At 50.0% G+C, this 17646-nt stretch overlaps 1 protein-coding gene across 2 annotated transcripts in view; it reads left to right on the forward strand.

Annotated features, from left to right (window-relative positions):
• Positions 1–931: 931 nt before the first annotated feature.
• The window catches only part of LOC132567736 (zinc finger protein 414-like), a 39887-nt gene continuing 23172 nt past the window's right edge, over positions 932–17646 (forward strand). The window contains exons 1-4 of one of the 2 annotated variants that reach the window (XM_060233424.1): positions 932–1004; positions 7991–8126; positions 14504–14623; positions 16880–16987. In XM_060233424.1, coding sequence (XP_060089407.1) covers positions 1002–1004; positions 7991–8126; positions 14504–14623; positions 16880–16987 — 367 coding nt within the window. In that variant the 5' untranslated portion in view covers positions 932–1001. The remainder of the gene's footprint in view (positions 1005–7990; positions 8127–14503; positions 14624–16879; positions 16988–17646) is intronic. The other variant, XM_060233425.1, reaches the window with a different exon arrangement.

Consider the following 17646-nt stretch of genomic DNA (forward strand, 5'->3'; position numbering starts at 1 on the left):
TCTCTCCTTCCTTTCCACTTCCTCCTGCTTTCCCTCCCTCCCTCCTTTCTTCTCTCTTCCTTTCCACTTCCCCTCTTCCTCCCTTCCTTCTCTCCCTTTCCTTTCCCTTCCTCCTTTCCTTCCTGCCTTCTCTCCTTCCTTTCCACTTCCTCCCTGCTTTCCCCCCTCCTTCCGTTTCTCCTTTCTTCTCTCTTCCTTTCCACTTCCCCTCTTCCTCCTTTCCTCCCTCTCTTCCTCCCTTCCTTCTCTCCCTTTCCTTTCCCTCTTTCTCTTCCTCCTTTCTCTCTTCCTTTCCACTTCCTTCCTTCCTTCCCTCTCCTTCCTTTCCACTTCCTCCCTGCTTTCCCCCTCCTTCCTTTCCTTCTTTTTTCTCTCTTCCTTTCCACTTCCCCTCTTCCTCCCTCCTACCTTCCTTCTCTCCCTTTCCTTTCCCTCTTTCTCTTCCTCCTTTCCTTCCTGCCTTCTCTCTTCCTTTCCACTTCCTCCTTTCCTTCCCTCTCTCCTTCCTTTCCACTTCCTCCCTGCTTTCCCTCCCTCCCTCCTTTCTTCTCTCTTCCTTTCCACTTCCCCTCTTCCTCCCTTCCTTCTCTCCCTTTCCTTTCCCTTCCTCCTTTCCTTCCTGCCTTCTCTCCTTCCTTTCCACTTCCTCCCTGCTTTCCCCCCTCCTTCCTTTTCTCCTTTCTTCTCTCTTCCTTTCCACTTCCCCTCTTCCTCCCTTCCTTCTCTCCCTTTCCTTTCCCTTCCTCCTTTCCTTCCTGCCTTCCCTCTTCCTTTCCACTTCCTCCTTTCCTTCCTTCCCTCTCTCTTCCTTCCACTTCCTCCCTCTCCCTCAGGGCCTTCGTGGGCCTGTTCCGCTCCGCTCCGCCCCGCCCCAGGCAGGCAGGCAGGAAGAGGGGGTGTGTGTCTCGGGTGTCTGCCCCGCCCCGGATCTGTCGCGAGCGGCTCGGCGGCGTCGTGAAATGGCTCCCGAGTAGCTGCCCTCCCTGCTTCCCCGGGCGGCCATGGTGAGAAGGGGTGGGGGTGGGGAGGGTCCAGGCCGGAGCCCCCTCCTTTGTGCCCCTGGGGCGGGGGGGGGGGGTTGGGAGCCCCAAGGCCCGCCTCCTTCCCGGGTTGCCAGCCTCCAGGGGGGAGCGGGACATCTCCCGCTTGCCCTCCTCGGGGGGAGGGGGGCTGCTTCGGAGGCTGAGCTCTCTCCACGCCCCAGACCTCCCGCCCCCCTGCTCTGGCCCTTGGCTGGCTCAATTGGGGTGGCCTTCCCTTCCCTCGAGGGCCCCCCTGGGATTCTGGCTGCCAACTTGCTCCCGGGGAGCCCAAAAGAACAAAGGAAGGTGCCCCCCCATGGGACCCCTCTTTGCATCTGGCTCTCCTGTGGCTGTAGGGTGGGGGGGGGGCTGCTCTCAAGGGAGACCTTTGCTTCCCTCCAAGGGGTAGGAAGGAAGGAGCCGGCTCCAGCCTACAAGCCCCACTGGCCCTGCTTAGGGACGGGGGGGGCGTTGGGGGAAGGGGGCTCTGGCCCCCTTAGTTAGTTAATTAGATTTATATCCTGCCCTCCCCAGCAGAACAGGCTCAGGGCAGCTCACAAACACAATAGGATAACAATGAAAACAGTGGAAAGGTCCCCTGTGCGAGCACCAGTCGTTTCCGACTCTGGGGTGATGTTGCTTTCACAACGTTTTCACGGCAGACTTTTAACGGGGTGGTTTGCCATTGCCTTCCCCAGTCATCTACGCTTCCCCCCCCAGCAAGCTGGGGACTCATTTGACCCACCTCAGAAGGATGGAAGGCTGAGTCAAACTCAAGCCGGCTACCTGAAAACCCAGCTTCCGCCGGGGATCAAACTCAGGTCGTGAGCAGAGCTTAGGACTGCAGTACTGCAGCTTTACCATTCTGCGCCACGGGGGTCTGCTGGAAACAGTTGAAGTAAACATTAAAACAAACTAAAACTCTGTGTAGGGCAGGTGGGAAAAGGCCTCCAGGATACCAGGAATCATCAGCTCCTGTTGACTGTGACTGTGTATGGGGCCAGAATTTGGGTTGGGGTCCTTGCTTTTAGTCTGTGCCTCATGGTGTGTGGGCTGGGCCAGTTTGGTGTGGTGGTTAAGCGTGCAGACTCTTCTCTGGGAGAACCTGGTTTGATTCCCCATTCCTCCGCTTACAGCTATTGGAATGGCCTTGGGTGAGCCATAGCTATCGCAGGAGTTGTCCTTAAAAAGGGCAGCTTCTGGGAGAGCTCTCTCAGCCCCATCCACCTCACAGGTTGCCTGCTGTGGGGGAGGAAGATAAAGGAGATTGTAGGCCGCTCTGAGACTCGGTCCTTGAAAGGGAAGCTTCTGGGAGAGCTCTCTCAGCCCCACCCACCTCACAGGGTGTTTGTTGTGGGGGAGGAAGGGAAAGGAGATTGTAGGCCGCTCTGAGACTCTGTCCTTGAAAGGGCAGCTGCTGTGAGAGCCCTCTCAGCCCCACCCACCTCACAGGGTGTCTGTTGTGGGGAGAAGAAGGGAAAGGAGATTGCAGGCCGCTCTGAGTCTCTGTCCTTGAAAGGGCAGCTGCTGTGAGAGCCCTCTCAGCCCCACCTGCCTCACAGGGTGTCTGTTATGGGGGGAAGAAGGGAAAGGAGATTGCAGGCCGCTCTGAGACTCTGTCCTTGAAAAGGCAGCTGCTGTGAGACCCCTCTCAGCCCCACCCGCCTCACAGGGTGTCTGTTGTGAGGGGAGAAGATATAGGAGATTGTAAGCTGCTCTGAGTCTCTAATTCAGAGAGAAGGGCGGGGTATAATTCTGCAGTCTTCTTCTCCCCTCTCTCATGCAGCTTGGTTGTAGTGACTAAAGTGTCCAACTAGTATCTGGGAGGCTCAGGTGCGAATCCCTACTCCTGCCATGGAAGCTGGCTGGGGGCCACGCCTGCACTCTCTCAGTCTCAGCTACCTCCCAGGGTTGTTGTGCAGATAAAAACAGAGGGGAGAAGGGTGGAATCCACTTTAGGGAGAAATAATGTAAATAAATGTCAATTCAAGTGGAGACTGAAAGCTTCAGTCTTCTCTGTGGCTTCTTAGAGTGATTTTTTTTCACCAAGGATATGAATTTTTTTATAAAACATACAACTTCAAGTAACTTCCTTTTATTATGTGTAGGAGTATGCAAAAAGATTGGGGTGTTTTTTGTTTTTGTTTTTGCTGCTTCAGGTATATATATATATATATATATATATATATATATATATATATATATATATATATATATATATATATATATATATATATATATATATATATATATATATATATATATGGCTTCAGGTATATCAGTATTTCTGAATACCAAATACTGGTATGGTATTCAGATTTTGGGTTTCTTAGCTTTTTTTTAGCTTGATTTTTGAAAATCAAGATGCGTCGCCGTGTTAGTCTGTTTGTAGCAGTAGAAAGGAGTAAGAATCCAAGAGCATCTTAAAGACTAACACAATTTGAAGTCAGCAGTGACTCATGAAAGATTCAATCCGGTTGCAGATTTTTGTTAGTCTTTAAGATGCTGGTTTATACTGAATTTTTTTTGAGTCTAGAACAAAGCAGTAGACAAAGTTGCACCTTTAAGACCAACTAAGTTTTATTCAGAACGTAAGCTTTCGTATGCTCTTAAGCAGACTTCATCAAACAAAATTGGAATGGCAAGCTATCTTTAAATGAGCATATGAAGCTGACTTATACTGAACCAGACCCTCCTGGGTCCATCAAAGTCAGTATTGTCTTCTCAGACTGGCAGCGGCTCTCCAGGGTCTCAAGCTGAGGTTTTGCACACCTATTTGCCTGGACCCTTTTTTGGAGATGCCAGGGATTGAACCTGGGACCTTCTGCTTCCCAAGCAGATGCTCTACCACTGAGCCACCGTCCCTCCATCTCCATCACCTACTGCCTGGACCCTTTTGAGTTGGAGATGCTGGGGATTGAACCTGGGACCTCCTGCTTCCCAAGCAGATGCTCTACCACTGAGCCACCATCCCTCTCCAATACAGAGCAAGTGGGCAATGAGTTGGTATGTGGAGTCATGGGAATGTTTTTAGCAAATTAAAAGAATCAGAAAGTGGGGTCTGGGTTTGTTTGTTAATATTATTAACTGGGCTGTAGCAGCAGTGGAGTGTGATAAAAAGCAGACATGTCATAGGGGTGAAGCGCCATAAATCTGGGTGTCATTCTGGCATCATTAGTTGTGGGTTTAAATGGAGGGCATTAGTATCGCAAGAGGTTATAACATCACTGTGGTTTGCAATTAGAGAAAAAAATACATTAAAATATATTGGAAGATGAGTTAGTATATGTAATAAGAGAAACAGCCAATATCCCTATTTGAGTATGTCAATACAAAAAAACAAAATATTCTGATACGCTGTTCTAAAAGATAAATACATTCTAGTTTGCCATTAGGGGAAAAAAAAGGGTACATTAAAATATAGTGGGTTAGTATATGTAATGAGATAAACAGCCCACATCCCATATCCCTTTTTTGGGTCCGTTTCCTGTGGAGACATTTTCTGAGGGACGGTGGCTCAGTGGTAGAGCATCTGCTTGGTAAAGCAGAAGGTCCCAGGTTTAATCCCTGGCATCTCCAACTAAAAAGGGTCCAGGCAAATAGGTGTGAAAAACCTCCGCTTGAGACCCTGGAGAGCCGCTGACAGTCTGAGAAGACAAGACTGACTTTGATGGACCAAGGGTCTGGTTCAGTATAAGGCAGCTTCATATTTTCATATGGATGGCTGGGGGGGGGGCGTGTGTTTTTAAAGGTACAGGCATCAAAATTGCAGCTCACGTGATTGCATATCTGCTGGAAACTCAAAATGTAGAGGGCATTAGATATATATAAAGGCATTATTGATAAAGCTATTTACAATAAATGGATACAACAACTTTTGGAATAGTGAAAAAAAAATTGCAGTGGGACTGCTGGTGCCTTCCCTTTAAATAACCCCCAAATTTCAAATCGATTGTGCCAAGCAGTCCAATTCTGTGGGCCCTTGAACAGGGTGCTCCAAACCACCTTCCATTATTTCTTGTGTGTATGTGTGTGGAGGGGGGGGGGGGTCCTCCTGCTGACCTAGATTGGCAGAGAGCCAGTTTGGTGTAGTGGTTAAGTGTGCGGACTCTTATCTGGGAGAACCGGGTTTGATTCCCCACTCCTCCACTTGCACCTGCTGAGATGGCCTTGGGTCAGCCATAGTTATCACTGAGCTTGTCCTTGAAAGGGAGAGCTCTCTCCGCCCCATTCACCTCACAAGGTGTCTGTTGTGAGGGAAAGGAGATGGTGAGCCACTTTGAGACTCTGTCCTTGAAAGGGCAGCTTCTGGGAGAGCCCTCTCAGCCCCACCCACCTCACAGGGTGTCTGTTGTGGGGAGAAGAAGGGAAAGGAGATTGCAGGCTGCTCTGAGACTCTGTCCTTGAAAGGGCAGCTCCTGGGAGAGCTTTTTCAGCCCCACCTGCCTCACAGGGTAAGGAGATTGTAAGCCTCTCTGAGACTCTGCCCTTGCAAAGGCAGCTTCTGGGAGAGCCCTCTCAGCCCCACCCACCTCACAGGGTGTCTGTTGTGGGGAAGGAAGGGAAAGGAGATTGCAGGCTGCTCTGAGACTCTGTCCTTGAAAGGGCAGCTTCTGGGAGAGCCCTCTCAGCCCCACCCACCTCACAGGGTGTCTGTTGTGGGGGAGGAGGATAAAAGGAGATTGTGAGCCGCTCTGAGATTCGGAGTGGAGGGCGGGATATAAATCCAATATCTTCTTCATCTCCTTCTTAAGAGCAGTGGAACTGACCTGGAGAGCTGGGTTTGATTCCCCACTCCTCCACATGCACCTGCGGATGTGACCTTGGGTCAGTCCTAGTTCCTCTCTCTCAGCCCCACCAACCTCATGGGGGTGGCTTGTCTGTTGTGGAGAGAGAAATGGAAGGAGATTGGGAGCCGCTCTGAGACTCCAAGTGAAGGGTGGGGGTAGAAAACCAATCTCCTTTCCAAGCTGCAAAAGGCATGCTTGCAAGCAGCAATCACTGGTCAGATGTCTCCCATGGAACAAGCCCAACAGAACCATCACAGAACTCAGAAATCGCAGTAGAACCACGAGCCAAACAGAAGCAAAATCAAACCAGGGAATCTCTACCTTAGAAACTTGGTGGGGCAGAACCGGTTGTGATGTGCAGCGCCCCAACAGAACCCAGGGCCCCTGGGACAGTGCGAGCCCAACAGAACAAAAGTCAAGCCACCAGAAGCTGAAGGTGGGAGGGCACTTTAGCAAGCCCAGCAGAATCCAGGGCCATCGGGGCAGTGGAAGCGTAACAGAACCAAAGTGAAATCTCAGCAGAACAAGTCTGAGCACCGGCTAACCCCGTGAAACCGGGAACCCCTCTGGCAAAGGAGACTGGGGTAGAACACCAGCAGCTTGGCAAGCCCAAGGGATCCTCCCCCCCATATACAAAAGGAAGGGGGGGAAGCAAAAAAGAAGAAACGGTTGCTAGGAGCCTGCAAAATCCAGCACTTCCCAGTCTTCCCAGTCAGTCCCCAATATATGCCCCGGAGGTCCCTTTGTTTGGCCTCCCGAGATGTTGACTGTCCCTGGCCCAAGGGATGCCCGTTTTGCCTCCAACCTGGTGGAATCAGCTCCCTACGGAGATCCGGGCCCTACCTAGTTTGTTAGCCTTTCGTAAGGCCTGTGAAACGGAGCTGTTCTGCCAGGTCTTCGGGTGAGGTGGCGGGCATCTATCCATTAGATCCGTTGGCCTCCCCTGCTGTACTATCCTACTGCTCTGATCTGCTGTACTGTCCTGCTGTACCATGTATTACACCGTCTTGCTGGACCATACTGAATACTGTTATTGGTTTTTATTGTGATGCTGTTGGGCCTTTATTGTGATTTTATTTATTATGTACTCCACTCTGAGACCCTATGGGGAAATGGGCGGAATGTAAATAAACCAATAATAATAAAAATAATAATAATACAATAATAAATAATACTTCTGGGATTTTTCAGGACCTTTTTCCTTTTTTTGGATCCTGTAAAACTCCTGGATGTCTTTGGGAAGATATTTTTTGGATATATTTTCAGTTACTTGTATCCCAAATGCACACCCCTAATTATAAGTTTCTACTGCCATCTTTTAGGTTAATTAGTGTATTTTTATTGTTTTTAAACTGCTTTTAATTATATATCTCATGAATGAACATATGAAGCTGCCTTATACTGAATCAGATCCTTGGTCCATCAAAGTCAGTATTGTCTACGCAGACTGGCAGCCGCTCTCCAGGGTCTCAGGCTGAGGTTTTTCACACCTATTTCCCTGGACCCTTTTTTTGGAGATGCCGGGGATTGAACCTGGGACCTTCTGCTTCCCAAGCAGATGCTCTACCACTGAGCCACTGTCCCTCCCCCTTTAAATGCACCTGTACATGTGAACATATGAAGCTGCCTTATACTGAATCAGATCCTTGGTCCATCAAAGTCAGTATTGTCTACTCAGACTGGCAGCCGCTCTCCAGGGTCTCAAGCTGAGGTTTTTCACACCTATTTGCCTGGACCCTTTTTTGGAAATGCCGGGGATTGAACCTGGGACCTTCTGCTTCCCAAGCAGATGCTCTACCACCGAGCCACCGTCCCTCCCCCTTACACTACGCTGAACCCTGCCTTGGTGGGGGGGAGGGGGCAGTCTAAAATCTAATAAAATAAATAAGCAAATGAATTTTTTTAAGCTGGTGACAACTTCCTGGAGAAGTCTGCCTTCCTCCAGGGTCTGCTTTTCAAATAAATTGAGGTGTGTGCGAGACAAAGAATGGTTTTTATTTTTAAGTCTTGGGTTTCTTTTCAGGTATACGCCGTCTGGAAGGCTCTAAAGCAAAATTTAGCTTTTGAATCCAATTAAATGGATTTAAGTATTATGCAGCCCGATTAGAAAATGCATGTTTTGAGAGAGCTCTTTTCTGTTGCTTATGTTTGCCTGACTGTTTCCCTCTTGTCTGTCAGGACAAAGCGCCGTCCCCGGTGCCCGGCCTGCCGGCTCATTCGGCCGCTGCCTCCCTCGCGTGCCAGGACCTCCGCATCTTGCCCAGCCTCCCCCCACACAAAGGTGAGGAGGAAGAAGCCACATCCTCACTGCAGGGTAAGTAGAGGCCCTTGCTACTAAGAGGGGTCGGGAGTAGGGCTTTTCTTACAGCAGGAGCTCCTTTACCTATTAGGCCACACCGCCCTGATGTACCAATCCTCCTGGAGCTTACAGTAGAAGAAGAAGAAGAAGACTGCAGATTTATACCCCACCCTCCTCTCTGAAATAGAGCTGCTTACAATCTCCTATATCTTCTCTCCCCACAACAGACACCCTGTGAGGTAGGTGGGGCTGAGAGAGCTCTCCCAGAAGCTGCCCTTTCAAGGACAGAGTCTCAGAGTGGCCTACAATCTCCTTTATCTTCCTCCCCTGCAACAGACACCCTGTGGAGTAGGTGAGGCCGAGAGAGCTCTCCCAGAAGCTGCCCTTTCAAGGACAGAGTGGCCTAAAATCTTCTTTCCCTTCCTCCCCCGCAACAGACACCCTGTGAGGCGAGTGGGGCTGAGAGAGCTCTCCCAGAAGCTACCCTTTCAAGGACGGAGTCTCAGAGCGGCCTACAATCTCCTTTCCCTTCCTCCCCCACAACAGACACCCTGTGAGGTGGGTGGGGCTGACAGGGCTCTCACAGCAGCTGCCCTTTCAAGGACGGAGACTCAGAGTGGCCTACAATCTCCTTTATCTTCATCCCCCAGAACAGACACCCTGTGGAGTAGGTGGGGCTGAGAGAGCTCTCCCAGAAGCTGCCCTTTCAAGGACAGAGTGGCCTACAATCTTCTTTTCCTTCTTCCCCCACAACAGACACCCTGTGGAGTAGGTGGGGCTGAGAGAGCTCTCCCAGAAGCTGTCCTTTCAAGGACAGAGTCTCAGAGTGGCCTACAATCTCCTTTATCTCCCTCTCCCACAACAGACACACTGTGAGGTGGGTGGGGCTGAGAGAGCTCTCCCAGAAGCTGCCCTTTCAAGGACAACTACGAGAGCTATGGCTGACCCAAGGCCATGCTAGCAGCTGCAAGTGGAGGAGTGGGGAATCAAACCCGGTTCTCCCAGATAAGAGTCCACATACTTAACCACAACACCAAATTGGCTCTCAAACACGCACTGTAAGAAGAGCCCTGTAAGCTCTTGGAGGATTGGCTACATCGAGGGGGTGTAGCCTAATATGTAAAGGAGATCCTGCTATAAAAGAAGCCCTGGGTGGGGGGGAGTAAGCAGAATGGCACTGCCATTTGTTGTGGTATGTGGGGGGGAACCGCACAGTGTCAGATGCCTAGGCGCCATGAAGTTTTCCTGCCAGTGAGAACATTGGAAGGCTCTTGGCGTTTGCATTCAGAAACGGCCTGGGCTAAAGAGACCCTGGGACTCATTGGCTCATGTGGCTGCTGAACGGCCCGGGGGCATTTCCCGAAGCACAGATCCTGCACCCACAAGGAACCCGTTGCCCTCCAGACCGGGATGGTTGCGGACAGAGCAGCACCAGCAGATTGCAGGCTTTCCCACCTTCAAGGCAGTTGGGGTGGAAAGGGAGATGGAGGCAGGTGTGGGGCGTCCCGGGGAACATCGTTTCCATGCATGAGCCATAGAGTCCAGCTTCCATGTTTTTGAATCAGCCACAGGGAGCCGAACCCTGAAGCACTCTGGAGCAGGGTTGTCAAAAATGCAGCCCGGGGGCCAAATCAGATCCACGGAGGGCTCCTATCAGAAGAAGAAGAAGAATTGCAGATTTATACCATGCCCTTTCCTCTGAATCTCACAGGGTGTCTGTTCTGGGGGAAGGAGATAAAGGAAATTGTGAGCCGCCCTGAGAATCTGAGCGGCTCACAATCTTCTGTATCTCCTTCCCCCACAATAGACACCCTATGAGGCAGGTGGGGCTGAGAGAGCTCTCCCAGAAGCTGCCCTTTCAAGGACAGAGTCTCAGAGTGGCCTACAATCTCCTTTCCCTTCTTCCCCATCAACAGACACCCTGTGAGGCAGGTGGGGCTGAGAGAGCTCTCCCAGAAGCTGCCCTTCCAAGGACAGAGTCTCAGAGCGGCCTACAATCTCCTTTCCCTTCCTCCCCATCAACAGACACCCTGTGAGGCAGGTGGGGCTGAGAGAGCTCTTACAGCAGCTGCCCTTTCAAGGACAGAGTCTCAGAGCGGCCTACAGTCTCCTTTCCCTTCCTCCCCCACAACAGACACCCTGTGAGGCGGGTGGGGCTGAGAGAGCTCTCCCAGAAGGTGCCCTTTCAAGGACAGAGTCTCAGAGTGGCCTACAGTCTCCTTTCCCTTCCTCCCCCACAACAGGCACCCTGTGAAGTGGGTGGGGCTGAGAGGGCTCTCATAGAAACTGCCCTTTCAAGGAGTACTCCTGCGATAGCTCTGGCTAACCCAAGGCCATTCCAGCAGGTGCAGGTGGAGGAGTGGGGAATCAAACCCAGTTCTCCCAGATAAGAGTCCGCACACTTAACCACTACACCAAAAAGGCCCCCGAGCAACTGGCTGTCATCTGCTTCCTTCTCTATCTCTCTTGCTTCCTTCTGCATCACAGCTTGCTTTGCTAGGCTTGCTCAATTGCACAGGAGCTACAGAGCAAAACCTCTATTTTCTTCGTTGGCTGAGGCTCCTCCCTTGGGGAGGAAATGGGGGAGGGAGAGCTTGCTTTGCCAGGCTCTCTCAATCGCACAGCAGAGCTACTGAGCCAAGCCTCTCTTCCTTCTATTGGTTGAGGCTCTTCCCCCTCCTGGTCCCTGGGGAAGGAAGGAAAGAGCCGGAGCTTCCTTTGCCCAGTTCCCTGGATCCCATGGGAGAAATACAAAGGGAGCACCTTTAAGACCAATGAGTGCTGATGTTTTTAGCATGTTTTATTTTTTTTTAAAAAAATCTTTAATTGTGTTTGTATCCTTTATAAAGTTTATATCTCTGCTGCCTAATCTTAAATAGGAACACACGTGGCCCAGCCTGACACGATCTCATTTACGTCAGATTCGGCCCTCATAACAAATGAGTTTGACGCCCCTCGTCTAGAGCAATTGCATACCTGCCGCTACCCCTTGCTGGTGTCTGCCCTCTCACCTGCCACCAAGAGGCAGAACAGTTGCTCCAGGAAGGACCAGGTACACCCTAAAGAGCAAGCCGAAGCCCTTCCTGGCAGACCCAGATTTGGGGGAGAATCTGCTGTCATTCTGAACTTTTGGGGGGGAACTGCTGGGAATGCCCCCAAGGAACTCCCCCAACTCCCTTGGAAAAACTATTTGGAGACCACAGAGCCAAAGCCTATCTGTTCTGGCTAGTCAAACCGGGAGCCAACTTGGTGTAAAGTGTGCGGACTCTTATCTGAGAGAACTGATTTTGATTCCCCACTCCTTCACTTGCAGCTGCTGGAATGGCCTTGGGTCAGCCATAGCTCTTGGTCAGGAGTTGTCCTTGAAAGAGCAGCTTTTGGGAGAGCTCTCTCAGGCCCACCCACCTCACAGGGTGTCTGTTGTGGGGGAAGAAGATATAAGAGATTGTAAGCCACTCTGAGACTCTGTCCTTGAAAGGGCAGCTTCTGGCCAAGCCCTCTCAGCCCCACCCACCTCACAGGGTGTCTGTTGTGGCGGAGGAAGGGAAAGGAGATTGTAGGCCGCTCTGAGACTCTGTCCTCGAAAGGGCAACTTCTGGGAGAGCTCTCTCATGTTTTAACAATTTATTAACATATGGTTACAATATTTAATTGTCTCTTTTCTATACTAACCCATATGATATTTCAACCCCCCCTCCCTCCAATATTTGGCTTCCCCGAAGTTATAAATTTAAATTCAATTATAAAGGTACCGCTAACCAATCAAAGTTCAATATTTTTCTTTTCTCATTAATACTAAAAAATTGTCCAATGTCTTTTTACATTCCACTCTTTCTCCATATATCCTTTAAATTTCTTCCACTCCTTTTTGAATATATCTAAATCATAGTCTCTTAAAGTTTTAGTTAATTTGTCCATCTCATTCCACTATAAAACTTTCACAATCCAATCCCATTTCTCTTGTATTTTTCCCTGTTTCCACAGCTGCACATACAATGTCCTAGCAGCTGAGAGCAAGTACCAAATTAAAGTCCTGTCTTCCTTTGGAAATTTTTCTAATTGTAATCCAAGCAAAAAAGTCTCTGCAGTTTTCTTAAAGTCATAACCCAAAATTTTGGAGATTTCTTGTTGTATCATCTTCCAAAACTCTTTCGCTTTTTCACAAGTCCACCACATGTGAAAGAAAGAACTCTCTAAACCCCACCTACCTTACAGTGTGTCTGTTGTGGGGGAGGAAGGGAACAGAGATTGTAGGCCACTCTTGAGACTCTGTCCTTGAAAGGGCAGCTTCTGTCAGAGCTGTCTCAGCCCCACCCACCTCACAGGGTGTCTGTTGTGGGGGAGGAAGGGAAAGGAGATTATAGGCCGCTCTGAGACTCTGTCCTTGAAAGGGCAGCTGCTGGGAGAGCTCTCTCAGCCCCACCTACCTCACAGGGTGTCTGTTGTGGGGGAGGAAGGGAACAGAGATTGTAGGCCACTCTTGAGACTCTGTCCTTGAAAGGGCAGCTTCTGTCAGAGCTGTCTCAGCCCCACCCACCTCACAGGGTGTCTGTTGTGGGGGAGGAAGGGAAAGGAGATTATAGGCCGCTCTGAGACTCTATCCTTGAAAGGGCAGCTGCTGGGAGAGCTCTCTCAGCCCCACCTACCTCACAGGGTGTCTGTTGTGAGGGAGGAAGGGAAAGGAGATTGTAGGCCGCTCTGAGACTCTGCCCTCGAAAGGGCAGATTCTGTCAGAGCTGTCTCAGCCCCACCCACCTCACAGGGTGTCTGTTGTGAGGGAGGAAGGGAAAGGAGATTGTAGGCTGCTCTGAGACTCTGTCCTTGAAAGGGCACCTTCTGGGAGAGCTGTCTCAGCCCCACCCACCTCCAGGGTGTCTGTTGTGGGACAGGGTCACTCTGTAAGTTTCATGGCAAGTTGTGATTTGAACCATATCCTAGTTTAACACTCTAAGCCAGGGGTGTCAAACTCATTTGTTACGATGGCCAGATCTGACCTAAATGAAACCTTGTCAGGCCAGGCCATGTGTGTACCTATTTAAGATTAGGTAGCAGAAATATAAACTTTTTAAAGGACACAGACAAACACGACTAAAGATTTTTTTTTTAAAAAACCCTTGAAAATAAAACATGCTTAAAACATTTGTACTTGTTGGTCTTAAAGGTGCTTTCTTTGTATTTCTCCCATGGGATCCAGGGAACTGGACAAAGGAAGCTCTGGCTCTTTCCCTCCTTTCCCAGGGGACCAGGGGGGGAGGAGCCTCAGCCAATGGAGAAAATTGAGGTTTCGCTCTGTAGCTGCTGTGCGATTGAGCAAGCCTGGCAAAGCAAGCTGAGATGCAGCAGGAAGCAAGAGAGAGAGGGAGAAGGAAGCAGACAAGTGCCCGTTGCTCAGGGGCCTGATAGGAGCCCTCCCGGGACCTGATTTGTGCAGTTCCTCAGTTGAGCAGGCTTCCACCTCAGGAGGTGGTGGGCTCTCCTTCCTTGGAGGCTTTCCAACAGAGGCTAGATGGCTGTCTGACAGCAATGAAGATCCTGTGAATTTAGGGGGAGGTATTTGTGAGTTTCCTGCCTTGTGCAGGGGGTTGGACTAGACGACCCTGGAGGTCCCTTCCAACTCTAGGGTTCTGTGATTCTCCTTCCTTGGAGGCTTTCCAACAGAGGCTAGATGGCCGTCTGACAGCAATGAGGATCCTGTGAATTTAGGGGGAGGTGTTTGTGAGTTTCCTGCATTGTGCAGGGGGTTGGACTAGATGACCCTGGAGGTCCCTTCCAACTCTAGGGTTCTGTGATTCTCCTTCCTTGGAGGCTTTCCAACAGAGGCTAGATGGCCGTCTGACAGCAATGAGGATCCTGTGAATTTAGGGGGAGGTGTTTGTGAGTTTCCTGCATTGTGCAGGGGGTTGGACTAGATGACCCTGGAGGTCCCTTCCAACTCTAGGGTTCTGTGATTCTCCTTCCTTGGAGTTTTTCCAACAGAGGCTAGATGGCCGTCTGACAGCAATGAGGATCCTGTGAATTTAGGGGGAGGTATTGGTGAGTTTCCTGCATTGTGCAGGGGGTTGATGACCCTGGAGGTCCCTTCCAACTCTATGATTCAACCCTTGGGCCTCATGTTTGACACCTCTGCTCCACAGGTCGCTGGCCTTAGAGGCTCAAACCTCAGGGCGAACTGTGCCGCTGGGCTGGAAACCAAGCCCAAGGTCCCATCCCAGGATACTCCACAGGTAGCAGAAGATGGGGATCCCTCCCAAGTTAGCAGAGTAATTTAATTTCTGATTTTAAATTTTTTTTTAATTTCTACCCCACCCTATCCCGCAAGCGATTTGAATACAGAAAGACCGGTGGTCCCTTCTCGTGCCCCCTTTATTTCGGCTTCATTTCTGTTTTCTCAGGTTGTCGCGATCCGGGGTTGCTGGAAAGTCAGCCCAACCCTGTACTGAGCAGTGGCAGTGGGATTCAAACCCAGGACCAGCGACTGCCAAAGCGTAGGCCTATCCAAGGTAAAGTTCAAGGTGAAACACCATTCTCTTAGTAGAGAAACCCTAGACCAGGCCAAACTGTAGCTCGGGAGGCACATGTGGCTCTTTCGCACATATTGTGTGGTTCTTGAAGCTTCCGCTGCCCCATTGGCCAGCTTGGAGAAGGCATTAGTCTCTTTAAATGCATTCTCCAAGCCAAGCCAGCTGGTGGCTTGGAAAATGCATTTAAAGTTAAAGCCGCTTTCTTTCCATCTCTCTCCCCATTGCCCTCCCTCCCTCCCTCCCTCCCTTCCTTCCTTCCTTCCTTCCTTCCTTCCTTCCTTCCTTCCTTCCTTCCTTCCTTCCTTCCTTCCTTCCTTCCTTCCTTCCTTCCTTCGGCTCTCAAAGATCTGACGTGGCTCTTCCATTAAGTAAGTTTGGCCACCCCGGCCCTAGATAAAAGGGTTTTTTGGGGGTGGGGGAAGGGGATAATTGTTTTTGTGTCCACTCAGAAGCATGGAGTTAATTTATAAATCTGATTTATTAGAGTCTTTACTGGGTTTCACACAATGCCTGCAGGTAAAGCTTTTGATCTCCAATGGACCCAGCCCTGCTGGAGAGAGAGAGAGAGAGAGATGGGTCCCCCTCCCCTCGCCACCGTTTGCTGCTGCGATTACTATCAGCCTCCACCCACTCAAGTTCCATTCACACATGATGTTTGAGGTAGCTCCCCAAAGACTCCCTTGGCTTTACTTGGAGAGCCAGTTTGGTGTAGTGGTTAAGTGTGCGGACTCTTATCTGGGAGAACCGGGCTTGATTCCCCACTCCTCCACTTGCACCTGCTGGCATGGCCTTGGGTCAGCCATAGCTCTGGCAGAGGTTGTCCTTGAAAGGGCAGCTGCTGTGAGAGTCCTCTCAGCCCCACCCACCTCACAGGATATCTGTTGTGGGGGAGGAAGGGAAAGGAGATTGTGAGCCGCTCTGAGACTCTTTGGGGTGGAGGGTGGGATATAAATCCAATATCTTCATCTACCTCACAGGGTGTCTGTTGTGGGGGAGGAAGGGAAAGGAGATTGTGAGCCGCTCTGAGACTCTTTGGAGTGGAGGGCGGGATATAAATCCAATATCTTCTTCTTCCTCTACTGCATTATCAGCCCACTTCTGCTTTCTGCACCCTGGTTGGTAGCCTCGTTCGGGAAGAGAAGAAGAACCTGCAGTGAGTTCCACTGGCCCAGCCAAGAACGGAGTACAAATAGTTGAGCTCCCTTTATCTGGTGGGATGTTTTAAAAAATTAAGAGGAAGAGGAGGAAAAAGAAAAAAGAAATGAGGCCCTGATCTCTGCCTTTCTCACAAGAAGCCTTCAAGAGGTCCAGAACTATCTTTCTTTCTTTCTTTCTTTCTTTCTTTCTTTCTTTCTTTCTTTCTTTCTTTCTTTCTTTCTTTCTTTCTTTCTTTCTTTCTTTCTTTCTTTCTTTCTTTCTTTCTTTCTTTCTTTCTTTCTTTCTTTCTTTCTTTCTTTCTTTCTTTCTTTCTTTCTTTCTTTCTCCCCCCTGCCCCTTTTTAAAATGTGACAGAGAGAGCCAGAGAACTTAATTTAATTTTTAATAAGAACATAAGAGAGGCCCTGTTAGATCAGGTCAATGGCCCCTCCAGCCCAACACTCTGTGTCACATAAGGACATAAGAGAAGCCCTGTTGGATCAGGCCAGTGGCCCCACCAGTCCAACACTCTGTGTCACATAAGAACATAAGAGAAGCCCTGTTGGATCAGGCCAGTGGCCCCACCAGTCCAACACTCTGTGTCACATAAGAACATAAGAGAAGCCCTGTTGGATCTAGCCGATGGCCCAGCCAGTCCAACACGTTGTGTCACATAAGAACATAAGAGAAGCCCTGTTGGATCAGGCCAATGGCCCCTCCAGTCCAACACTCTGCGTCACATAAGAGAAGCCATATTGGATCAGGCCGGTGGCCCCTCCAGTCCAACACTCTGGGTCACACAGTGGCTAAAAAAGCCAGGAGCCATCAGGAGGTCCACCAGTGGGGCAAGGAGCCCACCCTATCCCACAAATGGGATAGCTTGCACATCTTTATGTTGTTCTGTGTGGCCCTGACAAGAGGTATTGCGTGTTTTTTGTTCCTGGAGAAAGATGATGTTCTCCTTTTTCCAAGGGGAAATTCTTCAGCGGAGAGAGACTGGCTGCAGCGAGGACATCTGGATGAGTAGGGCTCGAACCCAGGACTGGTCTCCTCCCCGCCCTCATCCTCTCAGACTTCCATAATCACGATTTCCCTTCTCGCCCCTTCCAGGGAAACGCTACCAGTGCTCAGGTGATGGCTGTCGCATGGCTTTCCGGAGCATGAGGGAGCTTTTGGACCACTTGAGCGTGCATTACAGGCCCACACAGTCTCTGGAGGGTAAGCCATGGCTCTTGGGGGAGAGGGGAGGGGGGAGCAGAGAAGACAGCAGGGGAATTGGCCCACTTTTATCTTACGACCGTCGTGGCCCTGCGATTTTCTAGCATCTACCATCCGCCCACCCCAACTCCGTTCGATCAGCCACCTCCATCCCAGTCATTCGACTTGCAAGAGAATCCAATTCGAACGCCTCTGTGAATGGAGGGTGTTTGGGAATAAGAAAGAACAAGCGTCAAGGAACTGGATTTTTTTCCCCCCAGGCTGTATCCCTGCCTCGTAAAACCTTTCCCTGGGAAGAACAAAGCAGGAGTCAAGTTGCACCTTTGAGACCAACGAAGTTTTATTCAGAATGTAAGCTTTCGTGTGTGCATGCAGACTTCTTCAGACAAGGAATGAGGTACAGTGAGCAGAGCTCCATATAGCTGGTAGGCAGTGGCTTAGAATGCAAAATGGTACAAGTGTAAAATCCAGTGACAGAATAGTAAAATTAACAAATTGAGCAAACCTTTGATCTGGGTCGCATGAGCGTGAGAAACCAATAAAACAGTAGCATGGCAAAATGTGAGAACGTCCTGTTAATCACTCTATTGTTATAAGCCTGGGCCAAAACGAGGTCATTTCTTTTTCAGAAGTTTTCCCATCCAACTAATTTACCTTTT

The sequence above is a fragment of the Heteronotia binoei genome, chromosome 2 (genome assembly GCF_032191835.1).
Source record: "Heteronotia binoei isolate CCM8104 ecotype False Entrance Well chromosome 2, APGP_CSIRO_Hbin_v1, whole genome shotgun sequence".
Taxonomy (NCBI): domain Eukaryota; kingdom Metazoa; phylum Chordata; class Lepidosauria; order Squamata; family Gekkonidae; genus Heteronotia; species Heteronotia binoei.